The 19872-nt window shown below is 40.3% G+C and overlaps 2 protein-coding genes across 2 annotated transcripts in view; one reads left to right on the top strand and one right to left on the bottom strand.

The window, feature by feature from the left end:
- LOC103370382 (voltage-dependent L-type calcium channel subunit alpha-1C-like) overlaps positions 1-15956 on the top strand; it is a gene marked incomplete at its 5' end in the record, with an annotated part of 71854 nt that extends 55898 nt beyond the window's left edge. The window contains 2 exons of the mRNA XM_008299412.1: positions 6308-6447; positions 15769-15956. Coding sequence (XP_008297634.1) covers positions 6308-6447; positions 15769-15919 — 291 coding nt within the window. The remainder of the gene's footprint in view (positions 1-6307; positions 6448-15768) is intronic.
- LOC103370380 (tripartite motif-containing protein 16-like) lies at positions 12407-14053 on the bottom strand. Its single transcript, XM_008299411.1, has one exon. It carries the CDS (start codon positions 14051-14053, stop codon positions 12407-12409), a length of 1647 nt encoding a protein of 548 aa, XP_008297633.1.
- Positions 15957-19872: the final 3916 nt, after the last annotated feature.

Here is a 19872-nt window from a genome sequence, read left to right as displayed (position 1 = left end):
TTTAGACATAATGATCCTTTTAAGCCCACAAGTTCAGAGGTAACTTTCTGGCATAATGTAGGTAGAGTAATAGTTTAAGCCTTTTGTTACAGAAACGTGTAGAATGTGTCAGAGCATGCTCTGTTCATACTTTTTCCTGTTTATTTCTACTTTATTTAATCACTGAGACTGGTTTCACCAGGCACTGACAGTGAGTGGAGAGAGTAGAAAATGCTTTTCTATTTTCCACTCAGAGTGCCGCAGCTGACAACGATGATTGACAATATATCAGGTTTTACAACCCAAGGTGCTATCAAAGTTCAGCACTGCTTTAAAAACCTTTCTTAATACAAACTCAGTAGTACAAGAGTGTTTCCTTCTGCTGAGTGACTATGGAAAGACGATAACTGAACGCCGCTGGTGCAGGGCAAAGGGCAGGGATGGAAAGTTTAATTTTTCTCTTTGTGGCTGTTAGCCGGGGTGAACTCGCTTACTTTCTACACAACAAAAAGTCTGTTAAGTAATGAGACGGTGACAGGTGGTGTGACATTATCAATCGACAGCTGTTCCTTTGATTGTAAGTCCTTTTAAAATAGATGATAGAAAAAAAAGACACAACAAGAACAAAAGCACGACTTAACTTCAAAATTCAAACGCAATTAAAAGGAGCTCCTTGGAGGAAAATGAATGTTGTCATTATTATAAGTTTACCCTTTTTCTATCTATTGTGCATGTCACAAAAGCTGTTTACATCTGCCTTTGCAGTCATTTTTCTACTTTGTGTATTAGCAGGTCAATTTGTGGAAATAAAGATGATACTACAGCATTTACTGAAGCTCTTGCAGTTGTTAGTCTGCTGCCAAATATAGTTGAAATGATTAATCAGTTAGGTAATTGGCAACTATGATAATTAATTAATTGGTTTAAAAAAATATTTTAAGTTAAATAAGAAAAAGTAAAGTTCTCTGATTCCAGCCTCCTATAAGGGAATATTTTCTGGTTACTCTACTCCCATGACAGTAAACTTTACAGAGTCTTTGAGTTGCTGACAAAGTCAGACATTTAAGGATGTTGTCTTGGGCTTTGGAAAACACAACAAACATTTTTCACCACTTTTTGACGTCTTACAAACCCAACAACTCATCGATTAATCAAGAAAATGATTGACACAAAGTTACTTGCAGCTCTGCTACCAAATTGCTTCAGTTTTATAGACCAAGTATTTTATTATACTGCAGATGTTGTTTGATAAACTGTGTTGTTTTGTAGATGTAGAAACTATATTGCAGACCAAAGGCATGTGCAGAATAACAGGATGACACACTAAAGTTTCACGTTAACTTCAGTGCAATCAACTGGTGGTAAGTGGCGAGTAGGTATATGACACAGACCATCAGAGAAGCACACAGTTTCCCACGTAAACAAAAGCACACACAGTGGTTGGCATAGACACACATGCACACAGACGCACAATGGGATGCTGACAGAAGAGTAGTAATTAGGACCATGTACTGTGGATATTCTTGGTACAGTACTGATCAGTGTCATCTGTGTGTGTGTGTGTGTGTTTGCGTGTGTGTAACAGAGAGAAAGAAAGTCTGCTACTGCCGCTGCTGCTGCAGCCCACAGTTTCCATGGTAACGTCGAAACCCATCTTGGTCTCTATGGAAACTTCTGGTTGGCACCCACAGAGATAGAGAGAAAGAGAGATGAGGGGAAGAAAGAGAGAGGAGGTGAAGACGCAGAAGAGAGGGAGGAGATGGAGAAACAGGAAGTGGGGGAGAGAAAAAGAACCAGGAGACAAAGAGTTAACAATTAGTGAGAAAGAAGTGTGTGAGGGTTGTCCACAACTTTATCAAGTGTCAGAGGAGTTGAATTTACCAGCAGTTACAGCTTCACATGAGCTGGGGGTCGGCTTTAGTTGGGGAAGACGTGGTTGTTGGTTCAAATCTCATGAAGACGTGGTGCATATACCTTAACACACTTCATTCCTAGAATATTTCCTTTACAACTTCATCTGCTTTTCATAATTGTGGTATTTGGATATGATGATGATACTGCACTCACCAGATATATTTAAAGATCGTGAGCAGGTCCTACATGAAAAAATATTCCACCCAGCTTGAAAGTTATCCCCTGTATTGTTATTTAATGTTGAATTATGGTCAGTGCAGCTTTCTGACAAGAATTTGCAAAAAAAAAAGACTCTTTCATGTCAGAGTGAAAACATATTTCTGTTTCTATATAGTAACGTCAGTTAATGACTGAATTGAACACCTACGTTTGTTTTTTTACCTCTTCGTGACTACACTTGCATGTGCTGTGGTAAACAAGTTTGGAAACAAGAATGTTGTCATCAATGCACTCCTGCTGCTTTCATGGTTGAATTGTTGGTGCAGTCTCTTTAAGGTGGGTTTTTTTCCCCCCCTTCTTGTGTTCTTCTTGATCTGTAGAAAACTGCTTGAAAGCTACACACATACGTAGACGCACGGGCTATGATGTGTCTGTGGGATCTTTCAAAAGCAGCTTAATGGCTAATCCTGTCTTGCAGCACACACACAAACACAGAAGGTCATCGCAAATGGAAACATCGTCCGCTGTATGGTCGGATGTCGATACTATAATCTGATTGGCCCAGTTGATGGATAGGTGGTTTGGTTGACCTATCACAGTTAACTGAATTATTGCTCCCACATACTCACCTTTCGGTCATTCCGTCTGCCTTCTTTTCCCTCTCTCTCCGTCTCTTTAGTCTGCCTCTCTTCCTTTGCGCTCCTCATCGCTCGCAGTCTCTCATCTTTTCTCTCTCATTTCTTTCCAGTCCCTAACCAAATTAGCCGTGCCCCTTATGGATTTCGCCCTTTATGGGTCTGTATGAATGGAAGCGAAGGAGGAAGGGAAGCGTGTGTGTGTTTTTGTGTGTGTGTCAGGCTAAGCTGTTCCTACCAGATGTTTTTCTTTGTTTTATTCTTCTGAGCGCCGCACTGTCTGCCTGTCACCGGCAGATACACTGCCCGGGTGTGTGTATCTGTCTGAGAGAGAGAGAGTGATAAAGAGCTTTTGAGAGGGAGGATATGTGTGTGTGAGATTAATTACTTCCGCGTAGACTACTAATACTCACAGTGTGGTGGAGGGTCTGCAGTACAGATGATGAATGTAAAAAAAAATAATTTAAAAATCTACTCTACAGGCTGTGAAATTGATACACACACACAACAGAGGAAAAAGAAGACAGGTGTTTAATGTGAAAATCTTGATCTTTATCTTTAAGCTTCTTGTGCCAATAAAGATACACTGGATGGACTTGAATTGCAATGAGCGGGAGGTTGCGGAGACGGGGAGCGAATAAACCAAACAAGTTTAAGGCAGCTTTCTGAGCAGACGGTTCAGGTGCAGAATCCCCTGGCCTAAAAATCAACTTGCCTTTCAAGTTGTCTGTCTTTCAAAGCGTGCAAATCCTCCGAATTAGAATTCATGTCACTTCCTCCACTGTCAAGATGCTTTTCTAAGTGTGGGAAAACACTTCCAAATCGCACTTTATATGATAATGGCATCATTAGGAACCAAAAAAAAAAACAATCAAAGCTTGAGTTGTTTATCAATATCTGACAGTTGTAATCTGGTGTCAGCTCTGATTTTTGAGACAGATTTGATGCAGCGCACTGAAAAACCAAATGAAACACTCATCAAACCCTGTAAAGGAAGTTTGTGGTGCAAACAGGACAGTGGACGGACAGCAGTCATGTCAGAGCTGTGGTTACATGAATGACTAATTCCCATGATCCTGGATGTGTGTGTGTGTGTGTGTGTGTGTGTGTGTGTGTGTGTGTAGCTGCTTGTACGATATCGTCTTTCTCCATTCTGAGCGCTTGTTTGTTTAGCTGGACCTGCTTTACACTCACATCAGCCTTAACAGCACATCTTAATGCAGTCATTGTATACTCGAGCTCATCCAAAACTAACACAGCGTTTTCACTAAAGCAGCATTTTAGCAGATAAAGACTGCACATTTGATTAAAACACATCTGACAGGAAATTCAACTTAATGGTAAACGTTCGGCATATTTAAAGAATAGTATTTTTACGCGTTTTCCAGCAATGATTTGCCGTTAGCGTTGACATTTTGTGTTATTCTTCCTTGAGCAGAATGCCGATGTCAACAGTAGAGTTTATAGGGCTTAATAGCCTCATTCTACTGTTTTCCAAAATGGTCAACAATCAAATAAATAGTGCATTTAGAAAAAAAACTTTAGTAACTATAGGAAAATACGTAATATTGAAAATAAGTTGTCATTGTCGTTACCACAGCATCTTATTCTCCTGGAGCACTAATACATTTGTGTTTAGTTGCATACATTTAGGTTATGAATGTTATTGAAGCTACAAGGAGTTACCTAGTCTTCATATACTTTCTTATTTGCCTCTGAAGACGACCTTAACACAGCCAGACTAAGAGGTTGATATTCTGTTTTTCATTCTTAACACACAGGTACTGTGTATGTGCTTGTAAAAGGCCTTTGTGACATTCTACCTACATTTCAAGAGGCTGACTCAGTGAACTCGTGAAGCTATTTTGGCTGTGACCCTCCCGCTTCAGGTTCAGCTCCTTCTTCCCAGGGATGAGGCTAAAGCCTGGTGAGACCTGGCTGGCCTTGTGTCCCGAACCTCTGGCCCTCTGTGTGCATGTGTCCATGGGAAAACAGCAGGAAGAAGAGGAGGAGCAGGAACTGAGATGGATTGATAGATGGAGATAAATATATTTTTACATTGAAAAAAATTGAAACCTCAGAGGGGCAGAAATCAAAGACAAAATATTGCTTTTGGATATAGAATATTTTTATTTGTACAAAAGTGTTGCATGTTGTGTTGAACGCAGTTTAGCTAGAAACTTTGATTTTTAAAAAATATGGCAGATGATGAGGTGGATGATGAAGTGTTTGCAACTTCACAATGATCAGAAAGTTATATAATGGAGATCGTCTTGGAGGGCCACGTGAGGACATTTCCCAGGACCCCCTTAGGCAGGAGGTCATCACTATGACAACAATCTCTAAGGAATTTTGTAGTAGAAATGCTGCTTGTGTGCGTCTGTTTGTGCATCTATGCATGCTTTTGTGTATGCATGTGCAAATGCACGCGGCCCTCACATCAGACAGCAGCCTCGAAGGACAGGAAGCGAACCACTTTGATTAAATAATCAGAATACTTTGATTGTGTACACGATTACAAGTTAGACAAATACAAGTTCACACATAAATAATCACACACTTAAACACACACACACACACACATAAGCCAGAAGCCACACAAACAGTAACAGAACATCTTGTTCAGCCGGATAAACTCAGAGGAGAAGGCGAGTAAGCAGCCAGCACTGCGAGGACTCACAAGTCATATTCAAGGTCTTCTGTGTTTGTGTGGGAAAAATAAATGATTGTGAATGAATGCATGCGCAGCGGTAGTTAACCTTCTGTACCCGAAGCAGTTGATGTGTGTGTTTGTGTTTGTGTGTGTGTGTATTTGTGTGTGTGTTTGGGTGCTTTTATTTATTTTTTGGCTCATTTGTCACACTTTTACTTAACTTTTACTCTTTTACTCTCTCTGCAATATAAAGTCCTGCACCTCCACGGAAACAGCACAACACAAACTACACAAAAAATAAAACAAAAACAGAAAATAAACCCTCTCTACATATTATACATTTTGAATTTGTTGCCATACTTGTCTCTCATATGCTTTGGGTAAATGCAGCCTGCAGTTCAACCATAAACACTGTGATTTTTTGTCATGTGACTGTTGGTTGCAGCTCTGTTACTATTGACTTTATGGTTGCACTAAGGAGAGTCATGTCGAATAAAGTGGCTGCAGTGATATTATGTATTGTACAATATTATGTTAAACTTTGTTCAGGTTTTCCAGCAGAATGGCATGTCTGATGATTCAATCAGGGACTGTTGGAAATGTGAAAATCCAGCAATTCTTTCTGTTTTTACTGTTTGTAGCGACGATAAATTGCGCAACTTTGCCCATTTTTTAAAAAGATAGCATGATTTTCAAACCAGCAGGTGGGTTTTAGGGATCGGAGGTTTAGGAGTAATTTACTTTTCATAATAATGATAGCTTTAATGAAAATGTATCCACATGTGATAATGAGCAAACTTTATAGCAAAGGGATTTTTTAATATATATATATATATATATATATAATCATCTGACTCTTTCATTGACTTTGTTTTTATCCTTCTCGTATCCCTATTGTCTGTCACACTGTCCTGCAATGCTGCTGCTCAGATAAATAAACAGACTTGTCATGTTTGTGTCTCCACAGGAGCGTGTGGAGTACCTGTTCCTCATCATTTTCACGGTGGAGGCGTTCCTGAAGGTAATAGCCTACGGCCTGCTCTTCCATCCCAACGCCTACCTGAGGAACGGCTGGAATTTGCTCGACTTCATCATCGTAGTTGTAGGGTGAGTGAAATGAAATCACGCCGAAAAGTTTGATCGCGGAAACGGCAAAGGTAGCAAGTCTCGCACAGTGGCAAATTCACAGTCTGTTTCAAGTGCTACCTGACACTTTTGAACATCAGCACATCATTGGCAAATTAATTATAGCACCTTGGTGTAATTACTGTCAACAAATGAAAGTATAGCCAAGACAATTGGCAGCCAGCGATACTCACAGTGCACTCATCTCTCAAAATTAAAGGAAGATCGCATTTCACTTCAACTCCTTTACTTTGCAGAGTAGAGACAAGACAGTTCTGATATTTTCTCTTGTATTTGATGGATTTTTTTCACTTGATTTTAGAAAGAAATGAGTCCCAACCATACACTCATTTAGCATTGCAGGAAACTATAAAAGATCTGACTGCAGTAAAAGAAGAACACACTCAGGAAGTCAAACCTACTGGCATGCAATGTAAACTGTGTTTCTATATGAATAATATCTCAGTATGTGTAGTGTGTAAGTGAAGATAACCACACAACGACTATGCAATAAGTTTTGAAATAAGTATTGTGATAAACAAGGCTTCCTTTAGTTTCCATGAATCTGCGTTGAAGCTGCAGTAAACTTTGGCCTACAGTGTATTGGTGAAGCTTAAACTGATTAGCTTGTGAGATGCTGATAGCAAAGCTCTGGTCTGTTTTTTCTTTATCTGCAACTCAGCAACATAGCCCATCTGCTAAAACCCCCTTTGCCTGTATGCTGTGTGTGTGTGTGTGTGTGTGTGTGTGTTTGTGTGTGCGTCTCTGTGTGTGCCTACATGCATAGTGTGCCTGCCAGCTGTGCTTTGTGTACAGTGTTGTGTTGGGGTAATGGTGCTATAGCCAGTGGACCTGACAGTTACATTAATGCTTTAAAAATGGTCTAATTGACCGTGTGTGTGCGTGTGTGCATGTGCATTTGTGCATATGTGTGCGTGTGTGTGTCTGGGGTAGAGGGAGCACAAGAAAGCGCCCCTCAGCCTGAAGGAAGGGCTCTGCGAATGCACCAACACACACACACACACACACACACACACACACACACACACACACACACTCGGTGCATCTTGTTCATTGCCAGTCAAGTGTTCACTCACATTAGCCATCACTAACTGAGCATGGTTGGCCTGGTCCCATAAACAGACACACACACCATCGGCTGACAACATGGTGCCAGTGCCCCTGGCATAAACACAACCTTTACCACTCTTATGCTGTTATCTACCCTCTCTGTCTGTCTCTCTCTGTTTCTGTCTCTTACTGTCTCCATTTGACTTGTGGCTCTTATTGTGATGCAGCATATTTTAATGTGCAATAATACTGTATTGATTCCTGCAAGCAAATTGTATTTTGCTTGCAGCCTCGCCAAAGGGAGTTCAGAGGGTCAGAAAGAAGCCACAGCTCTAGAATTGGCAGGGTTCAGTGTCTTGCTCAAGGACTTCAGGAGGGTTGGTGCTTGTTGTTTTGGGAGATTGAACCTGGATGACCTCCCAAGACTTCTCCAGGGTTTTAATCCAATTTTCCTTACTTAAATTGTGCAGTTTTCCTTTTTTTCCCCTCTGTTTCACATAGCCAAAATAAGCAAGACATTATCCATTCTGAATTAATTACCAGTAAAAAGAGTCTCACCAGAAAAAATGGTAAAAGCATTTGAAACAACTCTTGTTTACAGGTTTTATGCAAGTGATCTCTTACTGTAAATAGTTTGCATCCAGTTTACTACAAATGCTCATGATAGGAACCATAAAATTACAGTTTAAAAAAGATTCATATATGGTCCTTGGAGCTTCAAATAATAAAAAAAAAGCAACTCGACTTCTATTTTAGGTTCTTGAAGATGTTTCACCTCTCAGCTTCATGTCAGTCTTCAAGAACCTTCAAGAGAAGTCCAGTTGCTTCTTTTTCCTGGAGCTCCATCACCTGGATGACTGAGAATCTAAACTCAAATTGGAACTTGCCATCGATATAAACAGAAAGATGATTTTTTTATTTTTATTTTTTTAATAATTAAATCTAAAAATCAGAGAGGATACACAGATCCAGGACCTGTTCACCTGTGACAGCACTGTATCTCTGTGTACATGAAGGAGTGCTTGCATGTCCCTAACTGCCAGCCTGTGAGTGTGTGAGTGTGTGTGTGTGTGTGTGTGTCTGTGTGCATAGATCAGAAGTGACAAGGGTTCGCTCCCTCTGGAATAGTTGCCATATGGCTGAAAGAGCTTGTACCTGGTGCTGAGCAGCCATCAGAGACTCATGCACCCTCACACACATGCATGCACACATCTATGCACACACACACAGACATGCACGCGCACACACACACACACACACTGATGCTCCTCTTGCTGACATGTACCTAAGAGGTTATTAGTGAAGGTTCAGTGAGCTAACTGGCTGTGTACATGTGTACATATGAACAGCCACTATATGGACTCTTTCTTTAGTCTCTGCTTTACATCGTCCTAGTTCTTCATCTCTTCGTCTTTTTTTTTTCACTTTTCTTTACCCACACATGTATTGTTTTATCGGCTTCCTAATCCTGCTTTTATTTCTTTTCCACCCTGTTTACCAGTTCTGCTTTTTATGCCTTCATGCTCGCAGCAGTCATTATGTCAGCATTATGTTTAACTACATGCACCCATCAATGAGTAGGTTTATCCATCCCAGTTTTGTCAATGTGATATTTCTTGAAAGCATTGAGGGATTTTCTTGAAATCTGGCACAAGCTTTCAGTTGGATGAACTGATTAGATTTTGATGGTCAAAGACTGAGTTCACTGGGATGTCATAACGCATGTTTTTGACCACAACTTAAGAATTCTTGCACTAATTATGAGAACATTTCACACACATGACTAATAAGATAAATGATGTTGTGATAACATTTCGTATCCAAAAGGTCAAAGGTCAGCTATCATATGTGAAGATTCTCAGTCATCCAGGTCATGGTTATTCTTGTAGTTTAGTCGTAGCAGCTGGACTTGCTTGAGGTTCTTGAAGACGTTTCACCTCTCATCCAAGAGGCTTCATGAGTTCTGACTGACTAGTTGGAGGTCCAGATACTTGTATCTATTATATTCTCTTAGAATAGAAGTATCTGGACCTCCAACTACTCAGTCAGAACTGATGAAGCCTCTTGGATGAGAGGTGAAACGTCTTCAAGAACCTCAAGCAAGTCCAGTTGCTACGACTAAACTAGGAGGTCAACTATCATACTGTTCTTCAAAAACACTTTTCTAATTCAACATCACAGCTCAGGAACAGAGGGGAAGATTGTGACTATATTTCACATTTGGTCAGATGACTGATTTGGTGATGCTAAACAAAGGTGCCCTCCTGTTAAATTCCTTGTCTTCACTGCATATACTTAATAAACAGGTCTGAACAAACATGGATGTAAGCTCCACAGGTTGGCAGGGGGAGCTATATTATCATTTCAAAAGTGTAGTAAAGCAGACAATCATTTAAACTCATTTACATTGACAGCAAAACTGTCAGATTTAATTTATTCCAGACTTAAATTTTATATCTTTAGACACTGAACTCTTGTCAGACAGAAGCAGCTATTTTAAAGACGTGACTTTATGAACAGTTTTGTTGTTTTGAAGAACATTTCATTAATTAAAAACCAATAAGTTGTTGAAAGTAATCTGTACATTAATTAACGATTAGAATCAGTAGCAGTTCTGAGTTGAAAATAATTAAATGATTATCTTTTTAAGAAAGTGTGCTGAAGTTGCCATTTTGACTTCTGTGACGCCTCACAGCTTGTGTTATCTTTATGAATGTACACCATTGCAACTATCTATAGCTCTGAATGTACACAAGCCATTCTGTCACGCCACACTCATAGGCTCTAATTATAATTTAACACCCCACAACAACAAAAAAAGCATGCCGGGTAAAATGCTGGTGGTGCAAAATTGTGGATCCTTGACGTGCTCTTCATACTCTGTTTCAAAGGCTGTTTCCCACCGAGAGAGAGCGAGAAACGCAGAGAGAGAGAGAGTTAATCAAATTGAGAGGGAGGTAGTGCGAAATAGAGAGGCTGAGAGAGAGCGTGAGAGGGAGAGAGAGGGCGATATGTTTTGAGAGGCCTTTTCAAGTGGCCATTTCATCTGTGCTAATTGATAATTCTCCATGACTAACGCGCTACTGACTGGCCTTTGAGCCACGCTAGCTGGAAAATGGTATTGTATGGTGATTTCTAAAGGATCTCGGAGAGACAGAGAGAGGAAGGGGAGAATGATAAGCTCAGCTGGACGTACATAAATTCCAGCTTGCAAGCTACTTGCACCAAAGAAATATCTGTAAATAATTTCATAGGGGATAATAGCTAACAAAAGGCAACGGCATAAAAACATATTTAGCCCTTTATTGGAGATTATATTTCCATTATGATGCGTTTGTGCTTGCTTTGTCTTGTTACAGTGTACAGAGAAATATACTGTGGACACCTGAAGATTGAAATGCGATTGCTGATCAGCTTAAACCTAAAATCCATGCGCATTAATAAACTGCTGCGAAAGCCTCCACACTTCTGGGAAGGTTTTCCACAAGATTTTGGAAGCCAGCTGGTGGGATTTGCTCCGATTCAGACATGAGAGCAACAGTGAGGTCGCCACTGATGTTTGAGTGATAATGCCTGGCCCACAGTCAGCGCTGTAATTCATCCCAAGTTCTTGCAGACCAAACTGAGAAAATATGGCTTCATCTCGCTGTGTGCGAGTGCCATGCTGAAAGAGGATGGGACATTTAACTACTGCAGCTACTACAAAACAGTGGTTCCCAACCTTATTGGCTTGTGTCTCCATAAAGCCAAATTGCATGTATCTATGAGTTTTTTTTAAATGCAAAGTTAGAAAAACACCAAAACTGCACCAAAGCATATGGACAGAAGACATTGACATATTTTGACCAGTGCCCATCTATTGTATTGTTAACTGTGACAAGTTCTTACCCAAGTAGATATTTGTGCAAGGCCTCAGCTTAAAGCCAGATGCTTTTGCTCTTATCAACTGTTTAAACCCTTGTGGCACATTTGTCACTGTAATGTAAAGTCTTGCATCTCTATACCACCTTATAATGCCAAATATAAATTAGAAAAATTATACAGATATTTAAATACTTATATTGTTTATTTTGTTTGCACTTGCCTCCTCTCTGCTTTTTTCTAAGCAAAGCCTGCAGTTCACCCCAGTTCAGTCAAAAACTCCCTGAATTTCTGCCACATGATGGATTTCAGTTAGTTTAGTTTCTTACAGCATCCAGTTGATGCAAACAGTTTGTTTTTAAACCATTAGAATATTTAAATCCAGCAATTCTCTCTGTTTTTATAGTTCCTGGCTCTGATATGATCTGGTTCCGTCATGTTTTAAGTACTAGAGACAAGAAATGTTGTGTGGCATGACATAGTATTAGATGTGAGTTATTCGATTCTAAAGTACATTAAAATCAAAGTTTTTCACACTTCCTTGATTAATATAACAGGATTAGAGACTATAGTACATTAAAAATCAAAGTTTTTTTCACACTTAGTTGATTAATATCTATTTTTTTCTGACTTTAACAGTTATTTTCTGTAACTCAACAAAACAGAAAATCTATAAAATAACAGTAAATTGCTCTGAAAACTATAGGTTTTCTGCTGATTCAGTGAAAAACACAGTGACAAGACACAGAGACACAGTGAAAGCTGTAATTTTATTGTCAGTTGTAGAACAAGAACAAATTACTGATTGTAAAAATACAGATTTTTACATTTTTTGCCTGTTTTCTTTATTTCACCGCTCACATGTACACAATACTTTTTACTCTCGTTTTACTACAAACAGTAAATAGTTTTTAAAAACAGACAGTTATGAAACAAGTCGTGGTGGTTTACAGTGTACAGTGAGACTGAAACTCAAACATCTTAACCAGCTGCTCCTTAACATTTCAGTCTATTCAGGGTTAATGAACTTTAAAGTGTCTCCAGTACTAAACAGTGCAACTCCAACATGTAGCGGCTGAGTGAAAGAGGTTTGGACTCTGTGGAGGAGAGTCATGGTGTCAGAGACCCTGTAGAAGGACAGAATCCCTGCTCTGTGATCCAAGTAAACTCCTACTCTGGAGGAAGGACCACCTGAGACGGGAGTTTTTGTTTTGTTGTACAGAAATGCACAGCTCTTGGTGGAACAAAATAAAGACCAGGATTTGTCATTGTCTCCTAATGCACATTCAAATGAACGCCCTGTTTTGCTGATGTTCTTGTATGAAACTGCTACATGAGCTCGATCTCCTCTCCACTCCACCTCCCAGTAACAACGTCCAGTCAGACTCTCTTTACTCAGAACCTGAATCCAGTCAGTGAATCTGTCTGGATGATGAGAATGAGACTGAGGTTGGTTCAAACGTTCTACTTTTCTGTTCCCATCAGATAATACCAGTCGTCTGTGTGCTGTGTTTGGATCCAGAGTGATTTCTTGTGAATATTCTAAGAATCCAGCTCTGGTTGTTGGTTCTGACAGTAAAACATCCACGTCAGTGATGGCCAGTGAGATGGTTGTCCATGCGTCCCTCAAAACGTCCTGTAGTAGATCTCTGAACGCTTCCACAGCTGCTGTCACGTCCTCAAAGTGTCTCAGAGGACGGGTGCTGATGCTGGATAAGTGTGTGGACTCACTGAGTGCTGACACTGAGGGGTGGTTGTGGAGCAGCTGGCTGTGATGTGGTGTCTCTAAGAGCTGCTTCAGCTCAGCGTCTTTCCTCTTCAGATCACTGATCTCCTGCTGCAGCTTCTCCTCCAGCTCTTGGACTCGACTCACTTCAGCCTCCTGCTGGGATCTGATCTGCTGCTTCACCTCAGAGCTTCTCTTCTGGATCAGACGGATCATCTGGGTGAACATCTCCTCACTGTCCTCCACTGTTTTATCAGCAGAGACATTGATGGCCTCCAGCTCCTGTTGAAGCAGCTTCACATCTTTCTCTCTGTCCTGGATTCTCTGATGGATGATCAGTTGAGTCTCCTCCAGCTTCTTTTCTGCTGCAGCTGAGACTATTTTATGGCCTCTATGTTCCCCAATAGAGCAGAGACAACAGATCAGCTGCTGATCAGTGCGACAGAACATCTCCATCACCTCATCATGATGAGAGCAGATGTTCTGCTGGAGGTTCTTGGAGGGCTCCACCAGCTGGTGTTTCTTAAAAGCTGGAGCCTCATAGTGAGGCTGAAGGTGGTTGTCACAGTAGGAGACCAGACAGACCAGACAGGACTTGACAGCCTTCCTCTTCCTCCCAGTGCAGACATCACAGGCCACATCTTCAGCTCCAGCATAGCAGTGATCAGCAGCTTGGAGTCCAGTCGTCTTCAGCTCCTCTACTAACTCTGTTAGTAGGACGTTTTTCCTTAGGTCAGGCCTCGGTTTGAAGGTCTTCCTGCACTGAGGGCAGCTGTAGATTCCCTTACCGTCCTCTGTATTCCAGTGGGCTTTAATACATTTCAGACAGTAGCTGTGTCCACAGAAAGTAGTCACCGGATTCTTCAGCAGATCCAAACAGATGGAACAAGAAATGTTCTCTAAAGTCAGGTTCGATCCTCTCAGAGCCATTTTCTCGTATGAGCAGCGACTGAGTGAGTTTCTGCTTTTATAGAGGTGAAACTAGATAAACCAGTCTGAGCCAGTCAGCTCTCTGGTCACCACATGTTGGTTCCACCCAGTTCAAAGGTCAGAAGGAGGAAACAAAGAAACACTGGACAGACTGGTTCTGGGAGTGGTTTCACTCTGATTCCAGAAAGAGAATCGCTCTGAAAAACTGCAGTGAAACTCCTTTGATCATGAATGTCTACCTGCCACAGGTAACCAGTGTGTGGGCGGCTGTGGCTCAGACGGTAGAGCGAGTCGGTCAGTGATTTTAAGCGCTATGAGATGACTTGTTGTTGTAAATATGCGCTATACAAATAAAATTGAATTGAATTGATTGGAAGGTCGGCAGTCTGATTCCGCCCTGTAACCTGTGTCATGGTCGTTGTGTCCTTAGGCAAGACACCTCACCCACCTTGATTGGTGTGAATGCAGATGAATGGATTATTTGAGGTGGTGGTCGGAGGGGCAGAATGGCAGCCACGCCTCAATCGTAGCTACCACCACCGGTATGAATGTGTGTGAATGAATAATTGACGATCCATTGTATGCGCTTTGAGTGACTCCTTGAGTAAGAAAAGCGCAATATAAATCTAATCAGTTATTATTATTATTATTATTACTACCAGTGTCACTTTAATGGGCTATCATACATATTTTAATTTTTTTGACACTTTCTATTTATGTGTCTTTGAGTTTTTCACACTTTGGTACATTATTATCTGAGTTTTTCAGCTGTTTAGTCCATTAATATCAGGTTTTGACACATTAGTAGATTCATTTAATACTCTGGGACATTAACATCTTGGTTTTTGAACCTTGAATGCATTAACATCCAAGTTGTTGGTCATTTTTAGCCTTAATATCCAGGTTTTTGACAAGGCAGCAAGCTCTTTAATTGTCAGCAGATAAATCAGTGAAGACAAAACAGAACCCACTTCCTTTGGGCAAAGCAGCACATCCCTGTGATTCTACACTATTCCATACAAAGCCAGTAAAAACAACATTCCAAGAAAAGTAAATCAGTTTTGTTGCATCTGGGAAGAGAAAGACCCAGCAATCAGACAATGCATCCAACGGGAGGAGAACACCAGAGAAACCAGGGCTGGTTTCACCTCAACATCCGATATGTGTTGTGCACACAGACACACACAGACACACACACGCTCACTTATAAGCACATTTTAAAGACTGATCCCTTCACTGCAGTCATGCACAGTCTTCTGTTGAGCTGACTGTCAAATCAGTAAAGCCGAATGTCTCACATTTCCTTATCAGTGAAAGACAGAGGGAACAGAAGAAACACTTTCTCTTGTTGTGTTACTAATTAAGCTGTTTTATTTTCTACTGTTGAGATCACTCCAAAAAACACCTAGCGAAACAGGGCAGATGTCTTCACCATTCCCATAACTTTTAAAAACCCCAGTGCTAAACTAGGTTAATGTCTACAATTACAACACTGTTGCTGTTTTATGAATTCTGTTGGAGATGACGTAGGTGGTTCAGTAAGACGAAATGGAAAATGGAGCTATCGATTACAGATATTCATCACTTTTTATGTTATATCCCTGCATGTCTGTATCATTTTTATTGTTTTTTCTCTCTCAGATATTCTCTAGGATGTGGAAATGGGATGTCAACCTGATAACGATGGTTATTGAAGTCATCGCTTTCTGTTGCAGGTTATTCAGCGCGATCTTGGAGCAGGCCACGAAGGGGGACGGGGCCACTCCTATTGGAGGGAAGGCAGCGGGCTTCGATGTCAAGGCTCTGAGAGCATTCAGAGTACTCAGACCACTCAGACTGGTCTCTGGAGTACCGAGTAAGTACTGAGAGAGAGAGAGAAAGAAAGAAAGAAAGAAAGAAAGAAAGAAAGAAAGAAAGAAAGACAGAAAGAAAGAAAGAAAGAAAGAAAGAGAAAGAATGGACGAATGCTCTGGGGCTCAGGTGTGACTGGCTGTTGGTTATGGTGGGGAAAATGAACCACAGATTGCAGCTGATATTGGTATTTGATGTCACATATATGTGCTCAGTGACACATAAATGTACTCGCACACACATCCCCACACACCACACAGAGTCCTCTTGTCCTGTTGTCAGAAATGTAGACGTTATGAGCAGCAGGATGAGTTGTCGGTCAGGTTGTCTAAGGTTGTGACTAAAGGAATCAATAATCCAGAAGGCTAGAAGACACAAAAGGAACAGTCGCTGTGGATGAAAGCTGTGCAAGTGTGCACCAGCGTGTGTCCATTTGGATTACAGTCACAAACAAATGCACAGGACACAAGTGTGCAGCCAGAACTGTGTCGTTTGTTGTAAAAGTATGAGCGCTGCACAGTGTTTAGACTGAATCCTGTCCAACATCACTGGGCATGTGTATTCAGTCGGTGTCATGGCAACTGATCAGTAGCATGTTTGCTAGCCGATTAGCACACAGACCGCTTCCAGTTGCCACGCGCCGCAGAATTTATTATTTATAAAGATAATAATATGTAAATGAACTCCGTAATGAAGCTGTGTGTTCAGGGTTTATGATCAAGTCATCATAACCACACTGATTTCTCACAACTGACAGGAGGACCAAGTAATCAACAAATACCAGAATCAATCCAAGCATTCCTCCGTCATTAATGCCACCCACATTGGCTTTGCGATCACATATACTTCACCAAATTATGTGTAAATAATTGTGCACCCATCTTGTCTCAAATAGAAATTCATACAGATCAGATAGCTTCACTTGAGCTGCAAGATATACATTCTGACTAAAATCCAGCAGAAATAACACTACTGAAGGATTGTCTTTGTCAAGGTGTAACAGTGTATAAAATTCACACTTCACTGACACTTCTGTGGTGAATAAATATATGTAAGTCACTGGTTATCGAAGATGATGAATTCATTACAAGCAAGATGAAATGTACACAATCTGAAGTCATATGATGAGGTGATGTAATCTGTACACACAAAACTATGTGTTTTATTCCATTTCTTGACACATTAATCAGTTAAATAAACCCACATTTTATCCCACAAAGACAAAACATTTCAATTTCTGCTATCTTTCATATTACAAAGTCTTTTCAGCAGCAACATATTCTTGCTGCAGTTCTTGTGAGTTATTAGTATTCAGGGTTCTGAGCCTTTGTCTATCAAAACATTCAGAGAATTAACTGGAAATGTGCATTGCTTGTGAGCAAGTTTGCTTTTGAAACTACCATGTTTTATGTTTTCCCTGAAAAAAGACAATCATTAAAGTCTCAAAGTGGATGATCACACATAGAAAGAACATTAAAGCCTCCAAACAGATACAATATTCAACTTTTAAGAGCTTGCACGGTGATTAGTTGCAACAGTTCTCATACATGATGTACTACAGATGCTTTAAATGAAAGTAGGTCTCTCATATTTTTTTTTTTTTTGAGAAAAGTGAATGATTTATAAAAATGATTTTGTGTCCACCTTTATAAAAGATAAGATAAGCCTTTATTTATCTCACAGAGGAGAAATTCCCAGTGTTGTCAGCAGCAGTACACTCAGATACACACATGATAGACAGAAAGAAATTACATGTAGAAAGCAGTGCAAACATAAGTATAAAAATACACAGAAAAAAGAATAGTGCAAGCATAGAATATAAAAATGTACATTAAAAAACAGTGCAAGTCCAGATATATATGGAAAAAAAATCAATGCAAATACATACATACATGTTGTGTGCAAGTAACCAGTGTAGCATAAACAAATATTTCTAAATATGAATATAAGTATTGTTTGTTGATATATAAAAAATATATATGTGTATGTATTCTTAACCGTTGTATTTGTGCTGCAGGTTTACAGGTAGTGTTGAACTCCATAATCAAAGCCATGGTTCCTCTGCTCCACATTGCCCTGCTGGTCCTCTTCGTCATCATCATCTACGCCATCATCGGCCTGGAGCTCTTCATGGGCAAGATGCACAAGACCTGCGTTCACAACCATACAGGTACACAGTGACACAAAGCAAGGGAGACAGAGAGGATCTATGATTGTGCACTGATGCAGAGATGCAAACATGCATGATCAAACACATGCTTACCACACTTCAGTGCTCATACATTCTGAAACAGGCATTCAGTTATGCGTGAAAGCATACTTCAATATATTCACATGTAGACACACACCAAAAAGATTAACAAAAAGATGAATCACCCCACTGAAGTATCAAAGTGAGCTTGGCTTTATAAACAAGGCAGGAAGAAAACAGAGCGCCTACCTTTAACGGGAACAGTTATCATCACGATTAATTATTCAAAACGTCATGTATGGACTACGAACGATTCGAGCGATAATTGAAACAACAGCTACCATAAATGATTGAAACAGCTTTCAGTGAAGGGCCCCAGGTATAAATGGACTGGAGAGTTATTATGGTGATGCTATAGGTCCCATGAGAGGCATTAGTAAGTGCTGATGGAATACTCTCTCTTATCCTATACATCCCCAGGAGAGCTTGTTTTGTGTAATTAGTGCAACACTTTTCACGTTGATTTTTTTTTTTTTTAACAGCTGCTTTGTTCGGTGTTAGTTCACTGTGTTCCTTTAACCTTTATTCAGAGGTAGTTTTATCTTCTTTTATAGAAATTCTTCTTAGATGTAGATGTGCTGAATTTGTGACTGAGTAGGTTTATTTTCTTGCTGCAGTCAAAGTCAAAACGTTTGGTGACTTTGAACATTTCTGATGCTTAGATGTGCACAAATCCCTCCTGCGAGTGCAAAGGATAAGCAACTGTGCAACAAAAAATAAAAAATAATAGCACATACGAGTCTAAAGTACAAGCCTGTGTCCACAAAACCACAAGGAGAGATGTCATACACAACTCCCTAATAGCATTTTGGTATAAAACAAACAACAAAAAGGATTCAGTCACAAAGTTAAAGTCGTCCTCTCCATAGCAACAACTGTCTGATGGATATCAAAATATAGTTTACCTGAACACTGAATACTATTACCGCAAAAATTGAAAAAAACTGCCTCCAGGGGTCTTATCAATACTGGAAAAAATACAGTGAAAGTTAATGCAGCTATTTACATTTTTAATTGGATTCGTCACACTCGTTTCCTATGTGCTCTGTGTAAACACTGCCTGCAGCTCAGCCCAATTCAGCTGAAAAGTCCAGAAATTGTTGTCCATGACTGACTTTTTGTATAATTTAAAAAAATTTTTACATTAATTCCATTCATCTAAACATCACGTGTGAATAGTTTAAGGACCATAGGAAAGTTTACATGCAAAGATTCGTCGTGTAATAGTGTCAGTTTGATGTTTTTTTTCCCCCCTTTTTGTCCTACTGGCAGGTTTTGGGATTCAGAGGTTTCAGCTAGGGCTTCACAAGCAGTAAACCTATTTCGTCTGCCGGTGCGAAATAAATGTGTCGCTTCCTCGCTCTCCTTTTGTCACAGGCTTCATTGCAGAGGAAAAGCCGGCCCCCTGTGCACCTGATGGCGCTTATGGTCGACACTGTACACAAAATGGAACACAGTGTAAAGTGGGCTGGGAGGGTCCCAACGACGGCATCACCAACTTTGACAACTTCGCCTTTGCCATGTTAACAGTGTTCCAGTGTATAACCATGGAGGGCTGGACGGACGTACTGTACTGGGTGAGTCGGGCACCACAACAGCATGTTTGTGTGTGTGTGTGTGTGTGTGTGTGTGCATGAGTTAGACTTTGTGAGTGTGTGTAGCCACTGTACTGTGTCTGTAACATCAGTGCCACATGAGTGCTTTTGGGAAAAGAATA

This window comes from Stegastes partitus, unplaced genomic scaffold (genome assembly GCF_000690725.1).
Source record: "Stegastes partitus isolate 25-593 unplaced genomic scaffold, Stegastes_partitus-1.0.2 Scaffold1414, whole genome shotgun sequence".
NCBI classification, from domain to species: Eukaryota; Metazoa; Chordata; class Actinopteri; family Pomacentridae; genus Stegastes; species Stegastes partitus.
The sequence above is the reverse complement of the archived record's forward strand: the minus strand, read 5'-3'. Positions and strand labels throughout refer to the sequence as shown.

Excerpts from the sequence above, each read along its gene's own strand:
- LOC103370380 (XM_008299411.1), bottom strand. The coding sequence starts at position 14,053 with ATGGCTCTGAGAGGATCGAACCTGACTTTAGAGAACATTTCTTGTTCC.